The sequence below is a fragment of the Pyrus communis genome, chromosome 17 (genome assembly GCF_963583255.1).
Source record: "Pyrus communis chromosome 17, drPyrComm1.1, whole genome shotgun sequence".
Taxonomy (NCBI): Eukaryota; Viridiplantae; Streptophyta; class Magnoliopsida; order Rosales; family Rosaceae; genus Pyrus; species Pyrus communis.
Genome location: NC_084819.1, coordinates 15,542,764 through 15,566,892, shown reverse-complemented (window position 1 = coordinate 15,566,892; position 24,129 = coordinate 15,542,764). Strand labels below are relative to the sequence as shown.

The 24,129-nt window shown below is 37.7% G+C and overlaps 3 protein-coding genes across 3 annotated transcripts; all 3 read left to right on the top strand.

Moving 5' to 3' along the window:
• The first annotated feature begins 403 nt into the window (after positions 1 to 403).
• Positions 404 to 14,208, top strand: LOC137723187 (probable LRR receptor-like serine/threonine-protein kinase At3g47570). Its single transcript, XM_068462358.1, has 3 exons — positions 404 to 671; positions 10,544 to 13,266; positions 13,477 to 14,208. Exons 2-3 carry the CDS (start codon positions 10,548 to 10,550, stop codon positions 13,887 to 13,889), a joined length of 3,132 nt encoding a protein of 1,043 aa, XP_068318459.1. The 5' UTR covers positions 404 to 671; positions 10,544 to 10,547; the 3' UTR covers positions 13,890 to 14,208.
• Positions 14,209 to 17,753: 3,545 nt separating this feature from the next.
• Positions 17,754 to 19,654, top strand: LOC137722448 (PHD finger-like domain-containing protein 5A). Its single transcript, XM_068461453.1, has 2 exons — positions 17,754 to 17,887; positions 18,995 to 19,654. Exon 2 carries the CDS (start codon positions 18,999 to 19,001, stop codon positions 19,329 to 19,331), a length of 333 nt encoding a protein of 110 aa, XP_068317554.1. The 5' UTR covers positions 17,754 to 17,887; positions 18,995 to 18,998; the 3' UTR covers positions 19,332 to 19,654.
• Positions 19,655 to 22,965: 3,311 nt separating this feature from the next.
• LOC137722084 (protein ZW2-like) lies at positions 22,966 to 23,721 on the top strand. Its single transcript, XM_068461069.1, has one exon. It carries the CDS (start codon positions 22,966 to 22,968, stop codon positions 23,719 to 23,721), a length of 756 nt encoding a protein of 251 aa, XP_068317170.1.
• The last annotated feature ends 408 nt before the right edge of the window (positions 23,722 to 24,129 follow it).

The following is a 24,129-nucleotide window of genomic DNA, read 5'->3' as shown; positions in this document are numbered from 1 at the left end:
TATTGTTCACTGATATTTTTTTCCAAGAGGGCTTGAGTTCGAATTTTAGAAGTGACGAGTTTGCAACCATTTACTTGCTCCCCTTTAGTGTGTAAATATACTGTATAAATTTTTTATTTTTTTTTTTAGATAAACGATAGCATTAGCGGATTAAATATTAAATATTAGAAGGAGAAGGGGATTGGTGGAGATCAAATCCGTATCATGATGCATAGACATTATTGTTTTCCACCACTGAAATTAAAAGAAAATGTGAGTGCATTTGACCACAACAGTGACACTTTTCATTCCACTAATTACTATTGATTACCACTCTTGCTTTTGCTTCCTCTCCTTACTCTGCCCTTATATTTCAACCTTATCTCTCTCTCTCTCTCTCTCTCTCTCTCTCGGTCTCCGCGTATTCTTTTGCTTTCCCTTTCCAGTTGATAGTTCACAGTCCACACCTCCATTTCTAGCTTTTGCCTTCGCAGCCTTCTCTTCTTCAAAACTTCTCAATCTTTTTTTTTTCTGTATGTAACGAACTGCAATTAATCGTGACAAGGAGGCAAAATTTATATCACCAACCCCTTATTCAAAACTGCCTGGTGACTAAAGCGATTAGTGATGGAGTAGGCACCCGCAAACGTCACTGACTCAGTGTAGCGGCCAAATTTTACAAAAACAAAAAGGTAATTACTGCTTGTTTTGTTTGTTTGATATTTTTGTTTTGTATGTATCATTTGGAAGAACTTCTGAACATAGGTTGATTGATTGCCCTTTCATGATATTGTTTGAACGATTTTCATGATGTCATTCAGCACGTAATCTGCCTCTCTTTTTCAAACATCAAGTTTCAACTTTATATGAATTTTTTTTTGTAAGTAATTAAATAAAATAGGCTAAATTGTAGCAATTTCCTGAATTATACTACGAGTTTAATTTTCGTCCTTGAATTCTACTAATAATTTCTTATGTCCTCAAATTGTGTCATTTGTTGCACTAGTAGTTTTTTTTTGTTAACTCTATAAGCTTTTTTGTTAAGTTGAGAGATAAAACAAGACTTTCATCCAAAAAAAAAAAAAAAATTATTTTTTTAAAAAAGAAAGACTTGACTCCTGAAGGATTGAGGAAGAATTGCTCCTTAAATATCTCGTGACCTATTTATAGAACTCCGTGGTCATAATCAGAACGCCTTAAGGATTGTCTAAACAATATTAGTTTTAATTGATTCTTTACAGAGATGATATTTACATAGTGATTTATAATATGAATAGTTCTGACAATAAGCATGAAATTCTGTGATAGGCCACAAGGACCACAAATTTTTTTGAGAAGAGACTCCTCCTTAACATTAAGGACATTAAGGAGCCAAGCTCCTTTTTTTTTTTTTTTTTTAGTAAATAGGATTATTTTTTTGTATGAAAATACCACATACCATTACATTTGACGAAAAAGAAGACAAATTTGACAGAATGACCACTCATGCAACGCAGAGTTACATTGGAGGTCAGGAAAAACTAATATGAGATTTTAGGGACGAAAACTAAATATGGAATAAAGTTTAGGGATCTTTGCTACCACGCACACAATAAAATACAATTTTTTCTAGGAAAATGAAGTCCCCAAATCAAATGGATATTACTAAATAGGGAATTCTTGATATAAATCTAATTTTTTAAGCTAATATTAGGAATAGTTCAATTTATTAAAATAAATCTAATCCTTGAGTTTAGGATTATTTTATTAATAAAATTAAATTTCTTTTTAATTATCTGTTTAATTATTTCTTCATATTTCTTTTTCTTTTTGTTATGTCTTGTTCTTCTTCCTGTTCTAAACCCCATTTATATATTTTATTTTTAATTTTCATAGTCAATCTATATTACAGGCTAATTGTATTTATCTACATGAGATAGATTCTTTTTTGTAATCAACCTCTATCACAGATTCATATGTCTTACTTGTAGGTTATTATGTTTTTGTACATTTTAGTTAGGTTTCACATCTCGCTTATAGGTATAATATACATTAATGTATTTGTTACTTGAGTTAGGGTCATATGTTAGTATATTAATTTTCTTGTTCAAAGAAATTAAGTAGATTTGTTGGAATTAGAAGATGCATGATTTTAATTTATCTCTAATATTTAAAAAAAATGTAAAATGAGTACAAAACATACTAAAAAACTACTAAGTTCAGATAAAGCAAAAAATTTCTCCAAAACCCAGAAAGTTAAAGGCAAAAATCTACAAAATGATGAAAAATTTACTAAAACCCAATTATATTTAATGACAAATTTGAAGTAGATCCAAATTTTACATGAGTATAAGATCCATTTTGTTATAAAACGATATTTTATTTTACACAATGAAGTGAGGTTCACATCCATAAATGTTATATAGCTTAAATACTAATATATAACCCCTGATTCATTTTAATTGTGCAGTGTCTCTATTGTTTTTCTTTTTGATGTTTCACTATTTTACATAACTGTTTATAATAAATTCAATATATCTATATAGCAGACTGATAATTATCATTCCAAAAGTTAGCAAGTACAGAACTTTTCCTGACCTAATTTAACTAAAAGTCAAAACAACATTAATAAGGAATTCAACAAGGGAATTAACTTGGCTGCTGAAAATTCAGCAGCCAAGTCTTGTTCTTTAATAAGTACCAGGGGAGAGGGGTTTAGAGCTGAACAAAAAGAGGAACTATAATCATGTAATTGGCTCCACCCCTAACTCCATACATAAAACGAGAGAGCTCAGTGCTCTCAAAAGTCTCAGTCATTCCTCTCTCTCTAAAGAGCGCTTCAGAAGAAACCCTAAACTTCATCATTATTCCTGCCGCCAACCTCTAGCTTCTACTTGTGGTCAGTGGCAGCCAACTTTTCAAACTTGTTTTCCTCCTCCTCCTTCTCTCTACCCTTCTTTTCCTTCCCAACACCTGCGATGGCCCCCTTTCCCCGTCTGGAATTTGGGGATCTACACACCTTCTCCGGAAGGAGTGGATGGAGCACGATCTCTGGGCCTTTTGTCTATCCCCGCACCTGCGGTGGCCCCGTTTCCCGTCAAGGAACAGTGAAGCAACCCACCATCTACGGGTGGTGTGGATGGAGTACTATCATCGGGTTGTTTGCCCATGTATCATGGTAATCTGATTTGGAGCCCTTGGGCTATGATTTGGGGCCCTGCGCTCAAGATCCTCCAAAACTTCGAATCAAATTCCAAATTTGGTGGATCTCACCTCAATACTTGCTTGCTGCTTCTTTTGTGCTTTTCTCCGATCAAAGAAAACTATATGTTGTCACCCTTACAAAGGTCCGATATCTCTTCAGAATGGTGTTTACACCACTTGACCTTTTTTGTTACTGCTTGGTTCTGGGCATTTAGTTGCCCATTGTGTGCTTGGTATCGGTTGAGGAATAGAAATGTGGCGATCGGTATTGGTTTGGTTTCATTGGATCTACAGATTTAGCACTTTTTCCTAGGCATTGTTACTATGATGGGTTCGAGCTGTGCTTTATGCGGTGGTTTTTCTTGGTTGTTTTGTCCGTTGGCCGTCTTCACCGATTCGGCCGTGTACGCGGCTGGTGAAGCTATGTTTAGGGTTATTAGGTTTTCTTGTGTGGTGACTTTTGGGCCTCTACAATTGCACCTTAACTTTTGAACTCCTATGTAATTTTTATTTTAGGTATAGATAGAAACCTTTACTCATGCATTGTGTGGACTGATCCTTTTTTGGGACTGTTTTTATTTCTCGTTTTCACCTGTGGAGTCCTTGTAATTTTCCTTCACTTTGTTATAAAAATTCCTTTCGACCAAAAAAAAAAAAAAAAAAACTCCATACATATATGATAATGATATTTAAGGAAAGTCTTTTCTGACATAGAAAATGAGGAGACATGAAATATCATTCCAATATTACTTTACCAACATAAACATGCATTACACTATAATCCCTTAATATACTTATATACATTATATTATTTATATTATAATACAGTATGAGCACAAGAAACCATAGTCAGAAAATTAACGAACATAAACATGCATTCCAACATACTTATATACATTATGTTATTTAGGGTAAAGTACAAAAAAAACTACCTCAACTATTGGTGTCACGACACTTTCATACTTTATCTTTTAAAATTGACAATGTCATACCTCATCTTTAGAATTTGTGTAAATGTTATACCTTCCGTTAGGTTGACCATTTATTTCTCAGTTAAATGCTGACGTGACTTGATCCGGGACCCATTTTTCATTAAAAAATAATAAAATATTATTAAAAAAAATCATTTAATATTATTTAAATATTAAAATAATAAAAAAAAGTACATAAAAATCATAAAAAAACCTCTCCCTTCGTCCATCCTCTATTAAGCAATTAAAATGCATGAAATAAACATGTTGGAATAATGGTAGGCTAGTCAATTTTCTTGTTCAAAGTTAGGCAAGTTAGGTTAGTCAAGCAAGATAGGTAAGTTAGGCAAAATTAGGCTTATGTTCTTTTTCTTCCCTATATATATGTTTCATCTTGTAATTGTTTCATTAAGAAAATATACAAAACCATCTTCAACACTTCTCTCTCATAGCTTAAACCCTAGAACCCACGAAACCCTAGCAGGTTCATATTTTATCATGGTATCAGAGCACCGTTTCTGGTGACTCTGAATACCCCACTTATCTTCAACGCTTCCGCACCACAACCAACAACATCGTCATCATGAGTGATTCAGGAACCAACACAAAACCATTAGAGATGGCTACTGATCTCTCGAACCCGTTTTTATTACACCCCTCTGATCAACCTGGGAACATCTTGGTCTCCAAAACCCTTCAAGGAGACAACTACAACACATGGAGCCGTGCTATGCGCATCAGTCTAAGTGCTAAGAACAAGCTAGGTTTGGTCGATGGAACCATTGACCCACCTACTGAAACAGATAAACAATTTGCATTGTGGCAACGATGCAATGACATGGTTCTCGCATGGATCCTGAATTCTGTACATGAAGACATTGCAAGCAGCGTTTCCTACTACACTTCAGCAGCAGATGTGTGGGCTGACTTGCGTGATCGTTTCTCTCAAGGGAACGATTCACGTGTTTACCAAATTAAGAGAGAAATTGTTGAGCACAGACAGGAGCAACAATCGATCTCAGTCTACTACACCAAACTAAAGGCATTGTGGGATGAATTGACGTCCTACCATGAGCCCTCAACATGCACTTGTGGGGGTTTGAAGAAGATCAATGAACGTGATGAAAAGGAAAGAGTGATGCAGTTTCTCATGGGATTAAACGAGTCCTATGCCGCAGTACGTGGGCAAATCTTGTTGATGCAGCCACTTCCCGACACTCGGAAGGCATACTCTCTTGTTTTACAACAAGAGAAACAAGTGGAGGTATCTCTCACTCGTCATAACAACAGTTTGCATGCGATGCATTTGACAAGCCATAGGGAATCTGATGCACAACGAGGTAACTCCTCTATTAAATGCTCATATTGTGATAAAAAATATCATACCGTAGATCGGTGTTTCTATCTCAATGGCTTTCCACCGGGGCACAAATACCATGGCAAAAAGATGATTCCTCCTAACAAGAAGAAACCTGCGGCTAATCAAATAAAGACTGGCAGTCAAGTCGCCACAGTCACGGATAAGCACCATCATAAAACCAACGGTGACAGCCCCAAGTTCACTCTTGAAGAGTACAACCAAATCATGGCCATGCTCAAGAAAAACAACTTGGATGGTAATCCTCACCATTTTGCAAACGCCACAGGTACTCTTACACCTCTGTCTAAAATGTCAGGAGCCTTACCACAGAAAAACCTATATTGGATCATTGATAGTGGGGCAACGGATCATATATCTCCTTCACCTCACTTGCTTCACAAGAAATCTATGTGTGATTATGTACAAATGCCGAATGGGGGAAAAGCCATTATAGAATCTGTTGGTTCCGTCCAAGCAACTCCTCTTCTTAAACTTGATGATGTGTTACATGTTCCAAATTTTCAAGTTTATTTGTTATCCGTTAGCAAACTCACTGAGTCTCTACAATGCATAGTGATTTTCTTTCCTACCTTTTGTGTGATACAGGACATGGCTACGAGGAGGACGATTGGCCTGGGCAAGCGATATAATGGGCTCTATTACTTGTCAACACAAAATCCTCATTTAGCTCACAATGTCAACCGTCATTCAAACCTTTGGCACCGACGGTTAGGACATCCCTCCACCGGTCCCTTACAACTTTTGACCAAGCAAGTTCCAACTATTATGTTTGATTCTAGCCATTTGTGTGACATTTGTCCCCTTGCTAAACAAACTCGTTTGTCTTTTCCGTCAAGCTTTATTTCATCTCAAGCACCTTTTGATTTAATACATTGTGATATTTGGGGACCTCATCGAGTCAATTCTCATTCGGGGGCTAGATATTTTTTGACTATTGTTGATGATTATTCATGATTTACTTGGATCCATCTTATGCGTTTAAAATCTGAAACACAAGGGTTGTTACGTTCTTTTATTGCTTGGGTTCAAACACAATTCAATCGCATGATCAAGACAATTAGGGCAGATAATGGGGCTGAATTCATTTCTTTACGTTCTTTTTTTTTATAGCAAGGGTATTGTGTTTCACACTTCTTGTCCTTCTACTCCCCAACAAAATGGGGTCGTTGAAAGAAAACATCGCCATCTTTTAAATGTTGGGCGAGCACTTCGTTTTCAAGCCAATTTACCTTTAATTTTTTGGGGGGAAAGTGTTCAAACGGCATGTTATTTAATCAATCGCTTACCAACACCACTCCTCCATCACAAAACCCCATTTGAGCTTTTACATTGTACACCTCCAGATTTTCATCACTTGCGTGTGTTTGGTTGCTTATGCTATGCCACAAATCTCACTCCCACACACAAGTTTGATCAACGTGCTCGGAAATGCATATTTGTTGGATATCCTCTTGGTCAAAAGGGGTACCGTGTTTATGATCTCACTACCCACAAATTCTCCACCTCCCGTGATGTGATCTTTCATGAGGACACCTTTCCCTTTCCTTCCCAACCCCCAGATCACCAACCTGACAGTGTTGTTCTCCCCCTTCCCCTTGATACTACCATCGCCTCACCTGCCCCTACCACCACTACCATCCCCCTTCCATCCCACGACACACCACACGACCTACCGCACGACCCACCACAAGTCACACCCCCTATCCATGCCACCAACCCTTCCTCGGACCCTCTCATCACCGAGCCTGCTCCCTCCCCTCTTCCCCTTGTCATTCGCCACTCCAACCGTCCTCCAAAACCCTCCGTACGACTTCAGGGCTATCATTTATATCATGTACACTCTCTTGCTCCCAGTGCCACCTCCTCTTCCATGTCAGGTACACGTTACCCTTTATCTCACTATGTTTCTTATGCTCATCTTTCTTCTTCACACCGTTCTTTTGCTTGTGCTATTTCCAACATTGTTGAACCCACTACCTTTGAGCAAGCTAATAGTGATCCTGCATGGCAAGCCGCCATGCAAGCTGAACTCCTAGCCTTGGAACAAAATCAGACTTGGACTCTCACTCGTCTCCCTCCCGGGCATCGAGCTATTGGTTGCAAATGGGTTTACAAGGTCAAGTATCATTCAGATGGGTCTGTCGAGCGTTATAAAGCTCGCCTTGTTGCCAAGGGTTTTACACAACGTGAAGGTATCGATTACAAAGAGACTTTCGCCCCAGTTGCCAAACTTATTACCGTCCGATGTCTTTTGGCCGTAGCTTCTGTTCGTCATTGGTCTCTCCACCAAATGGATGTTCAAAATGCCTTCCTCCATGGAGATCTTGAGGAAGAAGTCTATATGCAACTGCCTCCTGGTCTTCGTCGTCAGGGGGAGCACAATGTATGCCGACTCAACAAGTCACTTTATGGGCTTAAACAAGCCTCTCGAAGCTGGTTTCACAAATTTTCCACTGCTATACACCAAGCTGGGTATCAACAATCCAAGGCCAATTATTCCTTGTTCACCAAGGTACGTGATCACTCATTCACAGCTATACTAATCTACGTCGATGACATGATCATCACAGGCAATGATGAAGAGGCCATTCGTGATCTCAAACAGTTTCTTCACACTCAGTTTCGAATCAAGGATCTGGGACCATTAAAATACTTTCTCGGCGTAGAGGTGGCTAGGTCTTCTCAAGGTATTTCTATCTCACAACGGAAATACACGCTTGACATTCTTGATGAAGCCAGCTTACTAGGTGCCAAACCTGCAAAATTTCCCATGGAAGAAAATTTGAAGTTATCTCCAACGGAAGGGCAAGTTCTTCATGATGCCTCGAAGTATAGGAGACTTGTTGGTAAACTTATTTACCTTACTATCACTAGACCGAAAATTTCATATGCAGTTCATGTACTCAGCCAATACATGCAACAACCAAGAAAACCACATTTAGATGCAGTCCATCGTCTCTTGCGATACTTGAAAGGGGCACCTGGACAAGGACTTCTATTTCCTTCAAAGGGGGACCTAATCTTGGCTGGATATTGTGATGCCGATTGGGCTCGATGTTCAATTACAAGGAGATCTGTCACGGGTTATTGCATATTCCTTGGAGGAGCATTGGTATCTTGGAAGACTAAGAAACAAACCACCGTTTCTCGATCTTCAGTAGAAGCAGAGTATCGTGCCATGGCCTTTGCGACGTGTGAGCTTACATGGATGAAATACTTGTTGGCTGACTTACGAGTTGATCATCATGTGCCAGCAAAACTGCATTGTGACAATCAAGCGGCTCTTCATATAGCAGCCAATCCCGTGTTCCACGAGCGTACCAAACACATAGAAATCGATTGCCATGTTGTTCGTGAACGTATTCAATCAGGGGTTATCACGACAGCCTACGTTCGTACTGGAGCACAGTTGGCTGATATATTTACCAAGCCGCTTGGACAAGGGATGTTTCACTCATTACTTGGCAAGATGGGTGTGATTGACATTCACATTCCACCTTGAGGGGGAGTATTAAGCAATTAAAATGCATGAAATAAACATGTTGGAATAATGGTAGGCTAGTCAATTTTCTTGTTCAAAGTTAGGCAAGTTAGGTTAGTCAAGCAAGATAGGTAAGTTAGGCAAAATTAGGCTTATGTTCTTTTTCTTCCCTATATATATGTTTCATCTTGTAATTGTTTCATTAAGCGAATATACAAAACCATCTTCAACACTTCTCTCTCATAGCTTAAACCCTAGAACCCACGAAACCCTAGCAGGTTCATATTTTATCATCCTCCTCTCTCTCTTCCCCATCTTCCTGCAACCCAGAAAGAAAAAGAAGGAGAAAGAAGAAGAAGAAGATAAAAAAAAAATAAAAAAATAAAAAAATAAAAAAATAAAATAAAAAAACCCAAACCAAACCCAGTTCGTCCCCCCCCTCCCCCCCCCCCATCACAAACCCAACCCCCTGCAACCTAGAAAGAAGGAGGAAGAAGAAGAAAAAAAAAAAAAAAAAACAAACCCCAACCCAACTGAAGGAGGAAGAAGAAGAAGAAGAAGAAGGAAAAAAAAAAAAAAAATGGGAAACCCAGTTCGTCCCCTCCCTCCCCACCACCCAACATGCAGAAGAAGAAGAAGAAGAAGAAGAAGAAGAGGGAAGAGAGAAGAAAAAAAAAAAAACCTCAGTTCGTTCGTCCCCCCTCCCCCCGCACCCACCCTCTTCCGTCCACACCCATTCCCCCCCTCCCATTTTCTCCACGCCCAAGTTCTCAACCTTCGGAATCGGCCCGGCGAAGGTTTCCCGATTCCACCTCAACGGGATCTGAGTTTTTTTTTTTTTTTTTTTTGGGGTTGTTGGTAGTGGTGTGAGGTTGGGTGCAAAAGGTGGTGCGAAGGTGGGGAGGTTGGGTGCAGATAGTGGGTGTGGGGAGATGAGCGGGTGGGGAGCGGGGAGAAGAGTGAGAAGGGAGAACGAAGAAACAGAAAATATAAAATAAATACAGTACATTTATGATGGGTATAACTATATCAGGACATAATAGGAATTAGAGCAAAACTGGGAGGGTAATATCAGTAGAAAACTGGGAGGGTAATTTCAAAGTATTTCAGCTTTAGTATATATTAAATTGCCCTTTCAAGATTTTCTCTTTTTTTTTCTTTTACCGAGCACTACAAATTAAGCAGCAGTCCATGATTTGGGCAAAAGTAGAAACCAATGGAAGTGAGACTTCAACTGTCAAAAGATATTCTTTATGAACTTTTCTTTCTAAATATTACTTGTGAGCGATCGCATCGATCAGACTCTTGTGTGGCCAAAAGATTAATGCTGAATTGACAAGGTTCCCCTCCCATTTGAAAAATCTCCTCCATTCCTTGTAAGATGTACGGCATGACGGAGCTCTATTATTTTTTGTCGTTACAGTTGCCATCTCATTTTTGGTAAAAATATTGAATCAAGTTTTTCTTCTATGTGGTCGCATTTCTTCTCCTTTATGCATTTGTGCAAATTCAATTTCGTTAATTAACCTGTTTTTCTCTCTGTCTTAGAACGATGATGGAGCATTCACGTACCAACCGTAAGCTGGTTTTGTTCAAATTCCTGCATGGGTTCATTCTTTTATGCATGAGCACACGCCTCGAATCTACAGCACTTCGCAGCCTTACTCTGCTTGGAAATGAATCTGATCGCTTGGCTCTTCTAGACTTGAAGAAAAGAATAACAGTTGATCCTTTCAATGTCACGAGCTCGTGGAATCATTCCATTCATTTCTGCAATTGGGTTGGAGTTTCATGCCACCGTTCCACCAAAAGAGTCTTGATGTTGAACCTGAAATCAAAAAAGTTGGTAGGCTCCATTTCACCTTCGGTTGGAAATCTTACTTATCTTACCGGAATCAATTTGGGAGACAACAAGTTTCATGGGGAAATTCCTCCAGAAATGGGTCGTCTACAAAGCCTACAATATCTCAACCTCTCTCATAATTCCTTTGGTGGGAAAATTCCAACTAATTTGTCGCAATGCATACAACTACAATTGCTTAATCTACAAGGCAATCGGATGATGGGGTCCATTCCAAACCAACTCAGTTCATTGTTGAATTTGAAATATCTACGGCTTGATGGCAACAATCTCACTGGAACTATCCCACCTTGGATAGGAAACTTTTCTTTGTTGAGTAGTCTAATACTTGGCAAGAACAATTTTCAAGGAAGCATACCCAATGAGCTTGGGCATATAACAGGCTTGGAGGAGTTCGTAGTGCAGATGAATGATCTATCTGGTATGATCCCATCCCCAATCTATAATATTTCTTCCATATCCACTTTTAGTGTTGCTGTCAACCAGTTGCATGGAGAGCTACCACCAAATCTCGGCACTATGCTTCCTAATCTCGTACAACTTTACTGTGATGTGAACAAATTCACAGGAAATATTCCTACATCATTGTCAAATGCTTCAAGACTTCAGATGCTTGAACTTTCTCAAAATGGCTTCTCTGGGACAGTCCCTGGTGAGAGTCTAGGAAACTTGCGTAGCTTAGTTTGGCTAAACATTTATGGCAATCAGTTAGGAAATAGAAAAGTTGGTGACTTGAATTTTCTTAGTTTCTTGGCTAATTGCACTAGTTTGGAGCATTTGAGTCTTTTGTATAATAATTTTGGAGGAGAAATTCCGGGATTCATAGCCAACCTTTCGACCCAACTTACTGTTCTTAGTCTGGGGGAAAATTTTATACATGGAAACCTTCCTAAGGGAACTGGAAACCTTATAAACCTGACTGCTTTAGTATTAGAATATAACCATTTGAGTGGCAGTGTCCCGCATGAAATTGGGAAACTAGAGAAGTTAAAGGAATTGTATTTGGATGGTAACCAATTTTCTGGGTCAATCCCGTCATCTTTTGGGAACATGACTTCATTGTTATACTTATACATGGACTCAAACAAGTTTGAGGGCAGTATACCTCCAAGTCTTGGAAACTGCCGATACCTATTAGATCTTAACCTTTCCAGTAACAACCTTACGGGCACCATACCTAAAATGCTTATGGAGCTTTCAACCCTTTCAAGTTCTCTAGACCTGTCTGACAATTATTTGACTGGTCCGATGCCCTTTGAGGTGGGTGATTTAGTGCATCTCACAGAGCTAAATTTATTAAGAAACAATTTATTAGGTGAAATCCCGAGCACCCTCGGAAGTTGTACTAGTTTGGAGCGCTTGTGTTTGCAAGGTAATAAGTTTGAAGGAACAATTCCTCAATCTCTTGAGAATTTGAAAGGCTTGGAAAAACTTGATATTTCAAGCAACAACTTGTCTGGGCCAATTCCTAAATTCATAGGCAGACTTGGTGCTCTCAAGTATCTCAATCTTTCGTATAATGATTTTGAGGGCGAGCTGCCTAAAGATGGTATTTTTGCAAATGCTAGTGGTGTTTCTGTTCTTGGAAATCATAGGCTTTGTGGTGGCATCCCACAATTACATCTACCTTCATGCCCCCCAAAAAAACACCATTCATCTCGTGGACTACATTCCCCAAAAGTAGTCATCCCCATAGCATGTGTACTTGGAATCATAATTACTCTATCATGCTTTTGTGGTGCTTGTTCAATGCTGAAAAGGTCAAAAGATAGACTTGCAACTTCATGTTCTTATAAGGATTGGAAATCAGGTGTCTCCTACTCACAACTCGTTGAATCAACTAACGGGTTTTCTGCAGATAATCTTATTGGTTTGGGAAGTTTTGGTTCTGTTTATAAAGGGGTAATTCCTAGTGATGGAACAATAGTTGCTGTTAAGGTACTAAACCTTCAACAACAAGGAGCTTCCAAGAGTTTCATAGATGAATGCAAAGCTTTAAGGAGTATAAGGCACCGTAATCTTCTCAAGATCATAACTGCATGCTCGAGCATTGATAACCAGGGCAAGGACTTCAAAAGTCTAGTTTTCGAGTTCATGGAAAATGGAAGTCTAGACTCAATGTTGTATCCAAGATATGAGGAGGAATCTCCAAGTAAAAGAATGAGTTTTATGCAAAGATTGAACATCGCCATTGATGTTGCTTATGCGTTAGATTATCTTCACCACCATTGTGAAACGGCCATTGTTCATTGTGATCTAAAGCCGAGCAACGTACTTCTTAATGAAGATATGGTAGCCCATGTTGGGGATTTTGGTTTGGCAAGGTTCCTCTTCGAAACATCAAATGATCCCTCCTTTAGTCAAACAATGTCATCTCAGCTAAAGGGTTCTATAGGTTACATTCCTCCGGGTATGAGTTTCTATCATTCTAACTTCCTTTTTATGTTCTCAGTAAATTATTACCAAAAAAAAAAAAAAAAAAAACAACTAATTAATCTCTATTTATGAAAAATACATTACTGCCTCTTTTTTTGTTGGAAAATAAGTAACATATAAATATAAAGAATATATTGTTCTAATGGTCAATTGCATATGACATATTGTATGTATGTCCTGGCAGAGTACGGCACAGGAGGCCAAGTTTCCATACTTGGAGATGTTTATAGCTATGGAATACTATTGCTGGAAATGTTCACAGGAAAAAGACCTACCAGTGACATGTTTAAAGGCGGTCTAAGCATTTACCAATTTGTAGCCATGGCTTTGCCTGACCATGTCATGGACATTGTTGACCATTCAATTATCCTTGACCTCGAAACAGATGGTGATGTCAACAATGACATAGTGCGAGAACGAACTCCATCCAGACGTAACAATGGTGGCCCGATGAAAGCAAAGAAATTAAAGGAATGCTTGGTTTCAGTGATGCAGATAGGACTTTCTTGCTGTGCAATGTCACCAAGGGAGCGGATGCTGATGGACGCGGTTGTCAGAAAAATGAGTGCAATCAGAGACTCGTACCTCAAGGTTTAAGAAGACTTGAGAACGACAAAGCATGCTGCTCAAAGGAGAAAGGACATGATCACTCATCAATAATGTTTTCCTCTCTCTACTCACCAAAATTTTCTTTCTAGTTTTACTTTCTTTCTGTTGCTATCGCTTGGAATTTTGTCTCGTTGATGTTTGTGGTGTGTTTTACTTATATGACTTGAAGCTTTCGAATTTTAATTTGTGTGGTGCTTTATAGAATTTTAATGATTAGTGGTTTTGGGGGATCAATTTTTTTTTATGATATTTGTTGAATGGCAAACTCCGCAAAATGTAGTCATAAACTGCTATCATATTTGATAGAATTTGCAAACGGTGTTAGGAGTGTGAAAGAGAAGGTGGATAGTAACAACGCTGCTAGTTACATTTTTCTTTAATCTTGGTATTTGTTGTTATCGGAGCTCTAAAAATGTTATTTTCCCATATTCATAAGTGAAAACATAAAATAATTAACAAAAAAAAAAAAAAAAAAAAAAAAAAGTGAAAACATAAAACAAATTTTCACTTGTAAAAGAGAGAAGCAAGAAGTTGCGTGATGGTGAGAGCTTAACATTAAGTTCTTTCTCTCACTCATCTTCCTCTCTTATCTCGTCTGATCCTCTCTTCTTTCTCTTTCCTTGAAAAATCTCTTACTTTTTTTCCTTCTCTCCTCTTTCTCCCTCTCCTGCGACCCCTTTTTTTTAGATCTCTTTGTTTAGTTTAAGTCGTAAGATTTTAAATTTTTAAATTGCAAACCAATTAAGTTTTTGATTCTTAAAGAAAATTGTTTTCAAGAAATGTTCTTAAGAAATGTTTTGAGGAATGATAAAAATTGCAAACCAACTAATTAATCCTATTTATGAAAAATATGCGACTGCCTCTGTTTCCTTGGAAAATAAGTTACATAAAAATCTGAACAAGATACTGTTCTAATGGTCAACTACATACAACATCTTATTGTATGTATGTCCTGCTAGAGTACGGCACGGGAGGCCAAGTTTCCATACCTGGAGATGTTTAAAGCGATTCGATATTGTTGCTGGAAATGTTCACAGGAAAAAAAACCTACTAATGACACGTTCAATGGTGGCGTTAGCATTTACCAATTCGTAGCGATGGCTTTGCCTGACCATGTCATGGACGTTGTTGACCCTTCAATTGTCCTCGACCTCGAAGCAGATGGTGATGTCAACGATGACATAATGCGAGAATAAACTCCATCCAGACGTAACAATCGTGATCCGGTGAAAGCAAAGAAATTAAAGGAATGTTTGGTTTCAGTGATACAGATATGACTCTCTTGCGGTGCAATGTCACCAGGGGAGCAGATGCTGATGGAAGTGGTTGTTAGAAAAATAAGCGCAATCAGAAACTCATACCTCAAAGTTTAAAAAGACTTGAGAAGGACAAAGCATGCTTCTCAAAGGAGAAAGGACATGATCACTCATCAATAATATTTTCCATTCTGTACACACCAAGGTTTTCTTTCTGTTTTTGCTTTCTTTTTCCTGCTATTGCTTTGAATTTTGTCTCATTGATGTTTGTGGTTTGTTAATTATACGACTTGAAGCTTTCGAATTCTTTATTTATGTGGTGCATTTAGAAGTTTAATTATTGGTGGGTTTTGTTGGACAAAAAAAAATTGTGTTCGTTGTTGAATGGTTTACTCTGCAAAAGTAGTCACAAACCGCTAGCAGCTTTGATAGAATTTGCAAATGGTGAGATAGGAGTGTGAGAGAAGGTGGATGAGTAACAACATTGCTAGTTACATTTTTCTTTAATCTCAATATTTGTTGTTATCGGTGCTCTAAAAAGTTATTTTGCACTATTCATAAATGGAAACATAAAACAGATTTTCACTTGAAAATGTGCGGATGAAATTTTTGAAGTATCAATACCTTATTGTAGACGAGAGAAGCTGAAACTTGAGTGATGGTGAGAGCTTAACATTAATGTTTAGTGCGAGGGGTCTGGAGTGAAAGGGACTTATAGCTCCAAAGGAGCATTTTTTTCTGTTGTAGTTGAAGTCCTAGGAGCGATTTCCCACTCTATAAAATCACTTGTATAAAATAAAACATTAAATTTAGGGTTTAGGGAATACGAAAATTGCTAAAATTTCGTATAATATGTTTTATTAGTAAAGAACGGAATGAATTTTTTTAAGTGCTGTTAACAACTCTCAAAATATATAGCATTGTTACTTAACTTCATAATTAGTAAATTTGTGTATAATTTACGTATTATACACTACATACATAATTTTTTCAAATTCATTTTATGTATCCATATTAATGATTAGTTAGATCGTACTTTTTTTTTTTTTTTTTAACTCCAACGTATGATACATGGCACGTGCGTATGTACTTTCATGTTTAAAACACGTTATTTTCACATATTTTTCAATAATGCATATAAAATTCACACATTCGACCTGTTTGTGAACATATTATTGAATAAATAAATATTAAAATCTAAAAAATAATGACGGAATTTTGCAAGTTATTATTTTAACAAAGTTATACAGTTCCGTGCTTTCACATAATATACCAGTTCCTTATTTTACAAACTATGTTTAACTTTTGGGCTTTTTTTTCTATTTTTCGTTTCCGCTTTCATTTTAGTTTTTGAGTCTACCAAAACGTGCTAATTTACCCTCGTAAAAAGATCATCGCCTGATTCTTTTTTTTAGGGATTCTAGGAATTTCGTAATCGTAATCATTTACGTACATCGTGCGGTAATAAATTATTTTAAAATTTAAAATTTAAAATTAAATATAAATAGTACCTAACGAAAAATGACTGCACGATACAATGAACGATCACGATCGCGAGATCCCTAGGATCTCCAGAAAAAGGATCTGGCGAGAATCCTTTTCCTTACCCTCCCACCCTAAAAATCAAAATTTAGAAAATTAAGGTAAAAGGCCTCACAAACTTATTTCTATCCAAATAAATATGAGAGTCTTAACGAAACACTCATAATACTGTTCTCTTTTAATTTTAAGAACATTTTTACTCTAAAAAGTCACTCCTAGTGCTATTCATTTACAACACCTGTTTGTCATTTTGATTAAAACTCAAAGTTTTCAAGTCATTTTCATTAGTTTTCTTAAATATTTAATGAACTTTTTTTAATCATAAGGACAATTGCTAAATTTATGAAGAAATAATTGCCGATACACCAAACTTTAACTTAGTTAAGATACTGCTACTGCATCCAAACTTAAACTCATTTACGGTACTATCACCATTGCTCTCTTGTTTTTGTTCTTATTATTTTGACTTTTTAATCAAAATGGTTCCTGAGATTTGCATAACTTCTTACTTTTTACTTTGATCACTGAGATTGTCCATAATCAGTCATTTTGGTTATTTCGTGAAAAAATTCCATTAAATAAGAATAAAATGACCAAAATACCTTTAATTTTTGTTAAATCGTTTTGGCCTATTGTTTATAAAATTGAGGATATATTTGTCATTTTAATCCTTATTTAACATAATTTTGCACGGAATACCAAATGATTGATAGTGGAGAATCTCAGGAACCACTTCTATTGATTCCAAAACTCAATGACCAGAGTAATGTGTTATGCAAATTTCAATGAAAATTTTGATTAAAAAGCCTATTATTTATAGTAGTTCATTAAGTGTTTCAAATTATATAAAGCCATTTTTATAAAAGAAAAGTTATAAACATAAACTCTTTTTAATTTCCACACACTATGTTAAATCTTATCCGTTATTTTCGTTTGACTTATTAATATAACTGTACAAAATTAAAAGAGCTGTGTGAAAATCATTTACTCAATTAATAAATAAATAAATAAATCGAAATTGTTGTACGCATTTTTAACTGAAATTTAAAAGGAAAAAGAAAACAAAACATTAGCCCCATTCGATTCTCTCTCAGTAAGCCGAGTCCTACTTCCCCAATCGCGCCAATCCCCCATTTGTGCTCTCATCTCTTATACAGTCTTCATCCGAGTCCTCTCCAGCTATCTTCGGTAAGCATTGGTCCTTTAGCTATTCGTTCTTCCTCTCTAGCTTTCGCGTATGTAGAAACTGCTGCTTAATTTTGAATTTTGTTCCATCTGAAATTCAAATTTCTAGCCGAATGCGCATTCGATTACCTGTTTTAGGGTTCCTTTTCTGTTCAATTCATTAATCGTTTCATCTATTTACACAGCCTTTTTAAATTCCACGATTTGGTTTCTGTGATGGGAATTAGGCAATATCGCAAGCGCCCAGAAGTTGAAAGAGTAATTAGAAATAAAAAAAAGGAAAAAAAAATGGGATTTTTGTGGGGTTTTTATTTTTGTACTTATGGGGCAATGAACTGCTTTTCATTGAAGATGAAATTGCACATTTTCTTGAATTTACATTCTTTGTTAGTTCATACTCTGATGAATTGGTATAACAAAAGTAAACCACTTTTATTGTTTTTGTGCATAGTTGTAAAAGGGTTTGCAAATATTCGTAGCTGATCGATTTAGCATAACTTTCATGGTTTGTGAATATAAGCACCCTGCAATTTGGCATGAAATTGTTGAAATTATGCAGATTTGCAAATTGGGTTAATCTTAAATTTTTGAATTTGTAGTAGCATTATCGGTTTGGCTTAATCGTAAATTTTTGAATTTGTTGTAGCGTTATCAGTTGATGTAGGAGCATCTAAGGCGCTCTCGAAAGCTAATTGAGTCTGCTAGTCAGATAGCTGGCTAGGGTTCTAGTTAATTTGGGAGTTTTTTATGTTTTGTGTAGTCTTTATTTATAGGATTAGGATTTATTAATTAGTCGGAATAGGATTAATTTGGTAGTTCCTAGTAGAATAAGGATTTCTTATAAACAAGGATTAGGAATTCTAGGCTGCTGTCCTGTAGTATAAATAGGCTATGAATGTATTCAGTTTTATCAATATAATTTCAGAAATCAGAGCTTCCTCTTGTGTTTCTTGCTATAGGACTCAATTATCTTCATTCCAAGTTTCCAACTTTAATTATATTGCTCTTTAATCTCTTTTTTGTGTTGTTTAATGTTTGGATACCGTTTCTACTGCTATTTGGCCTTATTCTATCTGTTGGACAGCAGCTTACTTTACCTGGTTGTTGCAGGAACATGGCGAAGCATCATCCTGACCTGATTATGTGCCGGAAGCAACCTGGAATAGCTATTGGAAGGTTGTGTGAGAAGTGTGACGGTAAGTGTGTAATTTGTGACTCTTACGTGCGTCCTTGCACGCTTGTTCGGGTTTGCGATGAGTGCAATTATGGATCTTTCCAGGGAAGGTGTGTTATCTGTGGAGGGGTTGGAATTTCTGATGCTTATTACTGCAAAGAGTGTACTCAGCAGGAGAAAGATAGAGATGGCTGTCCGAAAATTGTGAATCTGGGAAGTGCCAAAACAGATCTGTTCTATGAACGGAAGAAGTATGGTTTCAAGAAAAGATGATCTTTAGCAGGTCAAGTTTCGTTTAGCTTCCGGAAATCATTTTGTTGTGTTCATCATTGAGGCTTAGACTATATTACAATCAGGTGTTTTTCTTCGGAAGCTTGCTTATTCCTGCTCGTATGTTTGACTGTTGTATTTTCTCGTTCGATATATTTCCAACCTACTCTCATTCTCTGGCTAGTCTAGTGAAGTAATTTATGACTTAAGTAATTCTCCGTCGTAATCGTTGTAGTTAATCTGTGGCATCCATCTATGGATGTTTGAACTCCTCAGTGTACTTGGAGCTTTGTTAATCCAATTTTAAATATGCGATTTTATGTTCATTATCTCAACTTGGCATTTACTTTTTATCTTCTGCTGGAGTTGCGAAGGGATTCTGCTAAAGATTGCTTGTTGGTTAATGGTCTTTCAAAATCCTTCAAAATCTCAATTGAATTCATTTCGCTTAGTGATTTTGGCCAGATAGCGTGTCTTGTCCGACCTTTTGCTCCAGAATTCGATCACCTTCCCGTAGATTAGGGTAGTCAAAAGAAAAAACACCTGTATACAATGCGATTTGAAACTTATGCCCTACAGATCTACACCTTTGGTTGATGATCCAACCATACAGATTTTGATAACAACCATTCAGATTTCGATCAAGCTCTATAAGGTTATTGAAAAACCATATATTTCAATATGTAAGTATACGTATATTAGTCCATGGTAAAATACAAATCATTCTGACATGTACGACAAATTGAAGCACTCGTAAATTTACGAACGAGGATAAATAATTAAGAAATAGTTGTATTGTCGGTCGTTACATCAAACCTTATTGGGTTTCCCGCTTCATGTACCAAAAAAAAAAAAAATAGAGAGACCTGTTGAGGTGATAAGAACAAACACAGAGCCTCTCTGGATCTGTGCAACCAGAACTCAGGGATTAATGGATTCGGACCATTGAAATTTGATCTAATGGTTACAAATAAAGGGTTCTTCTAAAAGTTATAATAATTATAGCCGTTTAATCAAATTTCAATGACTCAGATCCATTCCTAAACTCCGGTTGCACAGATCCGAAGAGGATCTGTGTTCGATAAGAACAACCAAATTTTATCTCCCATGCCACGTAGCAGTCCCCAGTACAATCATTGGCTGGTCAAAATTGCCAATTGGCAACACCAGCATCTCTTATAAGATCATCACTTCGAGCAACTGGAACACGTCATGAACCAATTTGAACAAAAATATCTATACAGCAGCAGCCTGTTGCTGAATATATCTCATGGCAACCAATTTCTGTCATCAGTAAAAGTCATTGAAAATTTGTCTCCTACCCTTCAACTTCACTGCAATCTTCAATCACTTAGTAGTATTGCTCTTTGAGCGTGTTTGTTTGCCCTCCTTAGCCCTCATTGGATTGGACTAGACTAACATCTAGTCTAATTCTGTGTTTGTTAGTTTCAGGGATTAGCATTAGTGGGACTAGGAGGGACTCGCGTTCACTAAAGCCTCAAGACCCTCCAAACACAGCCGGACTGCTAAGACCAGCTTCGTTCGCTCCTCTAATCCTCTGCGAGCTTCGTCGATCTCGCCCTTTCTGCTTTCAGATCCATGGATCTCGTCCTTCGCACATCAACAGCAACAGCAACAGCGGTCTCGCACTGCAAATGCAAGACGGCGATCTCGCACTGCAAAATCAGGACGGCGGTCTCAACCACACGCTCCGACTGTAGACCAAACATCTCAACCTTTCGAAGAATTTACAAACATGAAAAAATGAAAAGAGAAATTGACGAAGCAAATCAAATCAAGGGCAGATATAGGCTTTCCTAAAGCTCATATATGTTGAAAATGGAGATAAAATGCTACTAAAGCAAATGATTGAATAAAAGAAACATCTCAACATTTCAACAGCAACGATTGAAGGAACAAAGCCAGGCAGTAATAACTTGATCAGATGGAGAAATAATCCATCAGCTTGTTTCTAGGGAATGTGAAATTTTGCAGAAATTTTTTTGCAAAAAATAGTTTTGAAGGATCTAAAATACAGAAAAAAGATGGAGAAACGAAGAGAATATGACGGGGCCAAAGAGGGAGAAATGCAGAGAAGTTTCTGGGGAGAGGGAGCGTTCTTAAGAAAATGAAAAATGTTGCATAATAATAAAATATTAATTAGTATGCATTAAAATATTAATAGATATGTATTAAATAATGTAATATTAAAGTTTGTTATTATTTTGATTTTTAGTTTGACATTACGTCAAATGCTTCACTAAATTAGTTCAGTTTAGTCTAGTCTAAGCCAGTCTAGTTTAGTCTAGTCTAAGCCAGTTCAGCTTAGTTCTTGAAGCTAGTCCAGTTTAAGACAGTCCGGTGCAACAAACACACTCTTTATGTGTAAGTAAGATCTTTTAAGTTTGACTTACATGAATGGCAATAATGTATTAAATTTGCATTGAGTTTAATACCTAGTCAGTGACTAACACATTGTATGGCCTAACTCAGCCTCCCTCTCCTCATAGTATATTACCTCTCCCGCTTAAATGTAGAACTTTGTTGTATAAAAAAGGCTTTCATGCAACAGAAATGCTACCTCAAATTAATTATGTATTGCCACTCAAAGAGATAAGACACATAACCAAACCGACCTTCACTCTATCTTGTACATAGCCATTTCTCCAACTTGCATACGTCCTCCCCCCCGCCCCCCACCAAACCGCCACCCGCCAACAACCTCCGATGCGTCTTGAGTTTAAAACTCTATTTACTCATTATTATAATAATTTCAAATTTGTTCGTCTCATTTAATCATTTAAATAAAAAAAAACTCTCCCTTTTAATCAATGCAAAACACTGCCTATTGAGAAAGACACCCTCCCCAGACGGTAACCCTCCCCACTCCCCAAACCCGAAACGATGACTTGGCATCACACAATCCCTCCACTTTGCCGCCTCGAGACGTGTTGGCCCGTCATCCGGGCAGCCCCAAAATCCCTCGTTAAGCTAACACAAAACCCCCTTCCCTTTCTTGTCAAATCGAAATCCCGCTCTGACAAAAACAATTGTGAAAAAAATACACACCCCAAAAAGAATCACAAATTAAAAAACCCTTCTTGTGAGTGAATCTTTCTCCTTTCTTCCTTCCACTCCACCACTTTAAACACCTTCATACTCCTCTGGCTTCACTACACGACGGAACCCACCGAGACCTTTCAGTTATACATCATCCCCCTCCCCTCTCTCTCTCTCTTTCATCAGTCGGTGTCTTTTTAATGACAGCAGTTGGTGGAGCCACCGTTTAACTATTATCCCACTATTTCACCTCTCTCTCTCTCTATCTCTCTCTCTCTCTCTCTGTGTCTCTATATATATATATATATATATATAATGGCATCCACCTGCACACGCGTCTCCGTCTGACCATTACCTCCTCTGTTTTCTCCTCTCCTCTTTCTCTCCCTAAAGAAACAAAATGTATGAACCTTGCTCTCGAAGTATCCCCACCCATTAGCATTACTTGCCCACAAAGCGAAATCAAAATACCAAAAGAACCCACCTTTCAAATCCAATCTCCTATTTAATCACGCCCATCTCTCTGTACTTCGTCCCCTTTGAAATCCCAGAAATCTTCTCTGTTTTTGTTTTGGTTATGTCAACCGGTTCTCACAGCGGCAATACATCGAACACATTCGTGGCATTCTTCGAGGGCTGGCTGGTCCGGCAAGAACACTTCCTCGACGAGCTCCTATCGACCCAACAGACAATCGACGAGGCCCGAGATGAAGACCTTCGAGATTTGATATCCCGGGTTCTCCTCCATTACCAGCAGTACTACGACGAGAAATCGCGACTTGCCCATCGGGATGTTTTCGTGGTTTTCTCCCCGAAGTGGTTTAGTTCCTACGAAAGGACCCTCCTTTGGATCGCCGGGTACAAACCGGGTCTCGTATTCCGGATAGTGACGGAGTCGGTGCCCGATTTGAGCGACCGGCAGCGGGTCAATATAGCCCGGCTGAGGGAGGAGACCCGGGTCGAGGAGCGCGTGCTTAACGACAAGCTTGCCAAGATTCACGAGAGCGTGGCGGCGCCGCCGTTCGTCGACGTGCTGCGGCGGTACGGGAGGGCCAGGGACGGGGGGATCGTGGAGGACATCGCGGTGATCGAATCGCTGAAGCCGGCATTGGAGTCCGTGCTGGTGAATGCCAACTTGCTGAGGACGACGATGGTGACGAAGCTGGTGGAGATACTTAGCTCGAGGCAGGCGGTGAGGTTTTTGACGGCGGTGGCGCAGTTTCAGTTGAAGATTAGGAGTTTGGGGTTGGAGAGGGACGCCGAGAAGCGGAGGGAATTGAGCGGAAGGAGCGGCGGCGGTGGGAGTCCAATTGGTAGTACTAGTAGGTGGTAGAATTTTCGAGAATTTTGTGGTTTATCTTGGTAAAGGAAAATTAATAAAAAAATTTGAAAATTTTAAGTTTTTAGACAAAATAAAAAGGAAAGTGAATAGTATTAGGATTGATTTTTTAGTATAAAAATATGTGATTTTTCGTTAAAGTAAATAATACCGAAAACTTTTTGTTAAAGTTTTCTATTGTTAATTATGAGTTTTTATTTTTGACGAAAATGTATGGTAGGTTAGGCTAATAATTTTGATTATGGTATGCTAATTTTGAGATGTATATTATCTTATATTTAATAAGAAAAACTAATGAAAAAGATTTTAAAACTTTGAGTTTTAACGAAAATGATAAAAAAATGTTGTAAACGAATAGTACTAGGATTCATTTTTTAGAGTAAAAATATGATATTTCGTTAA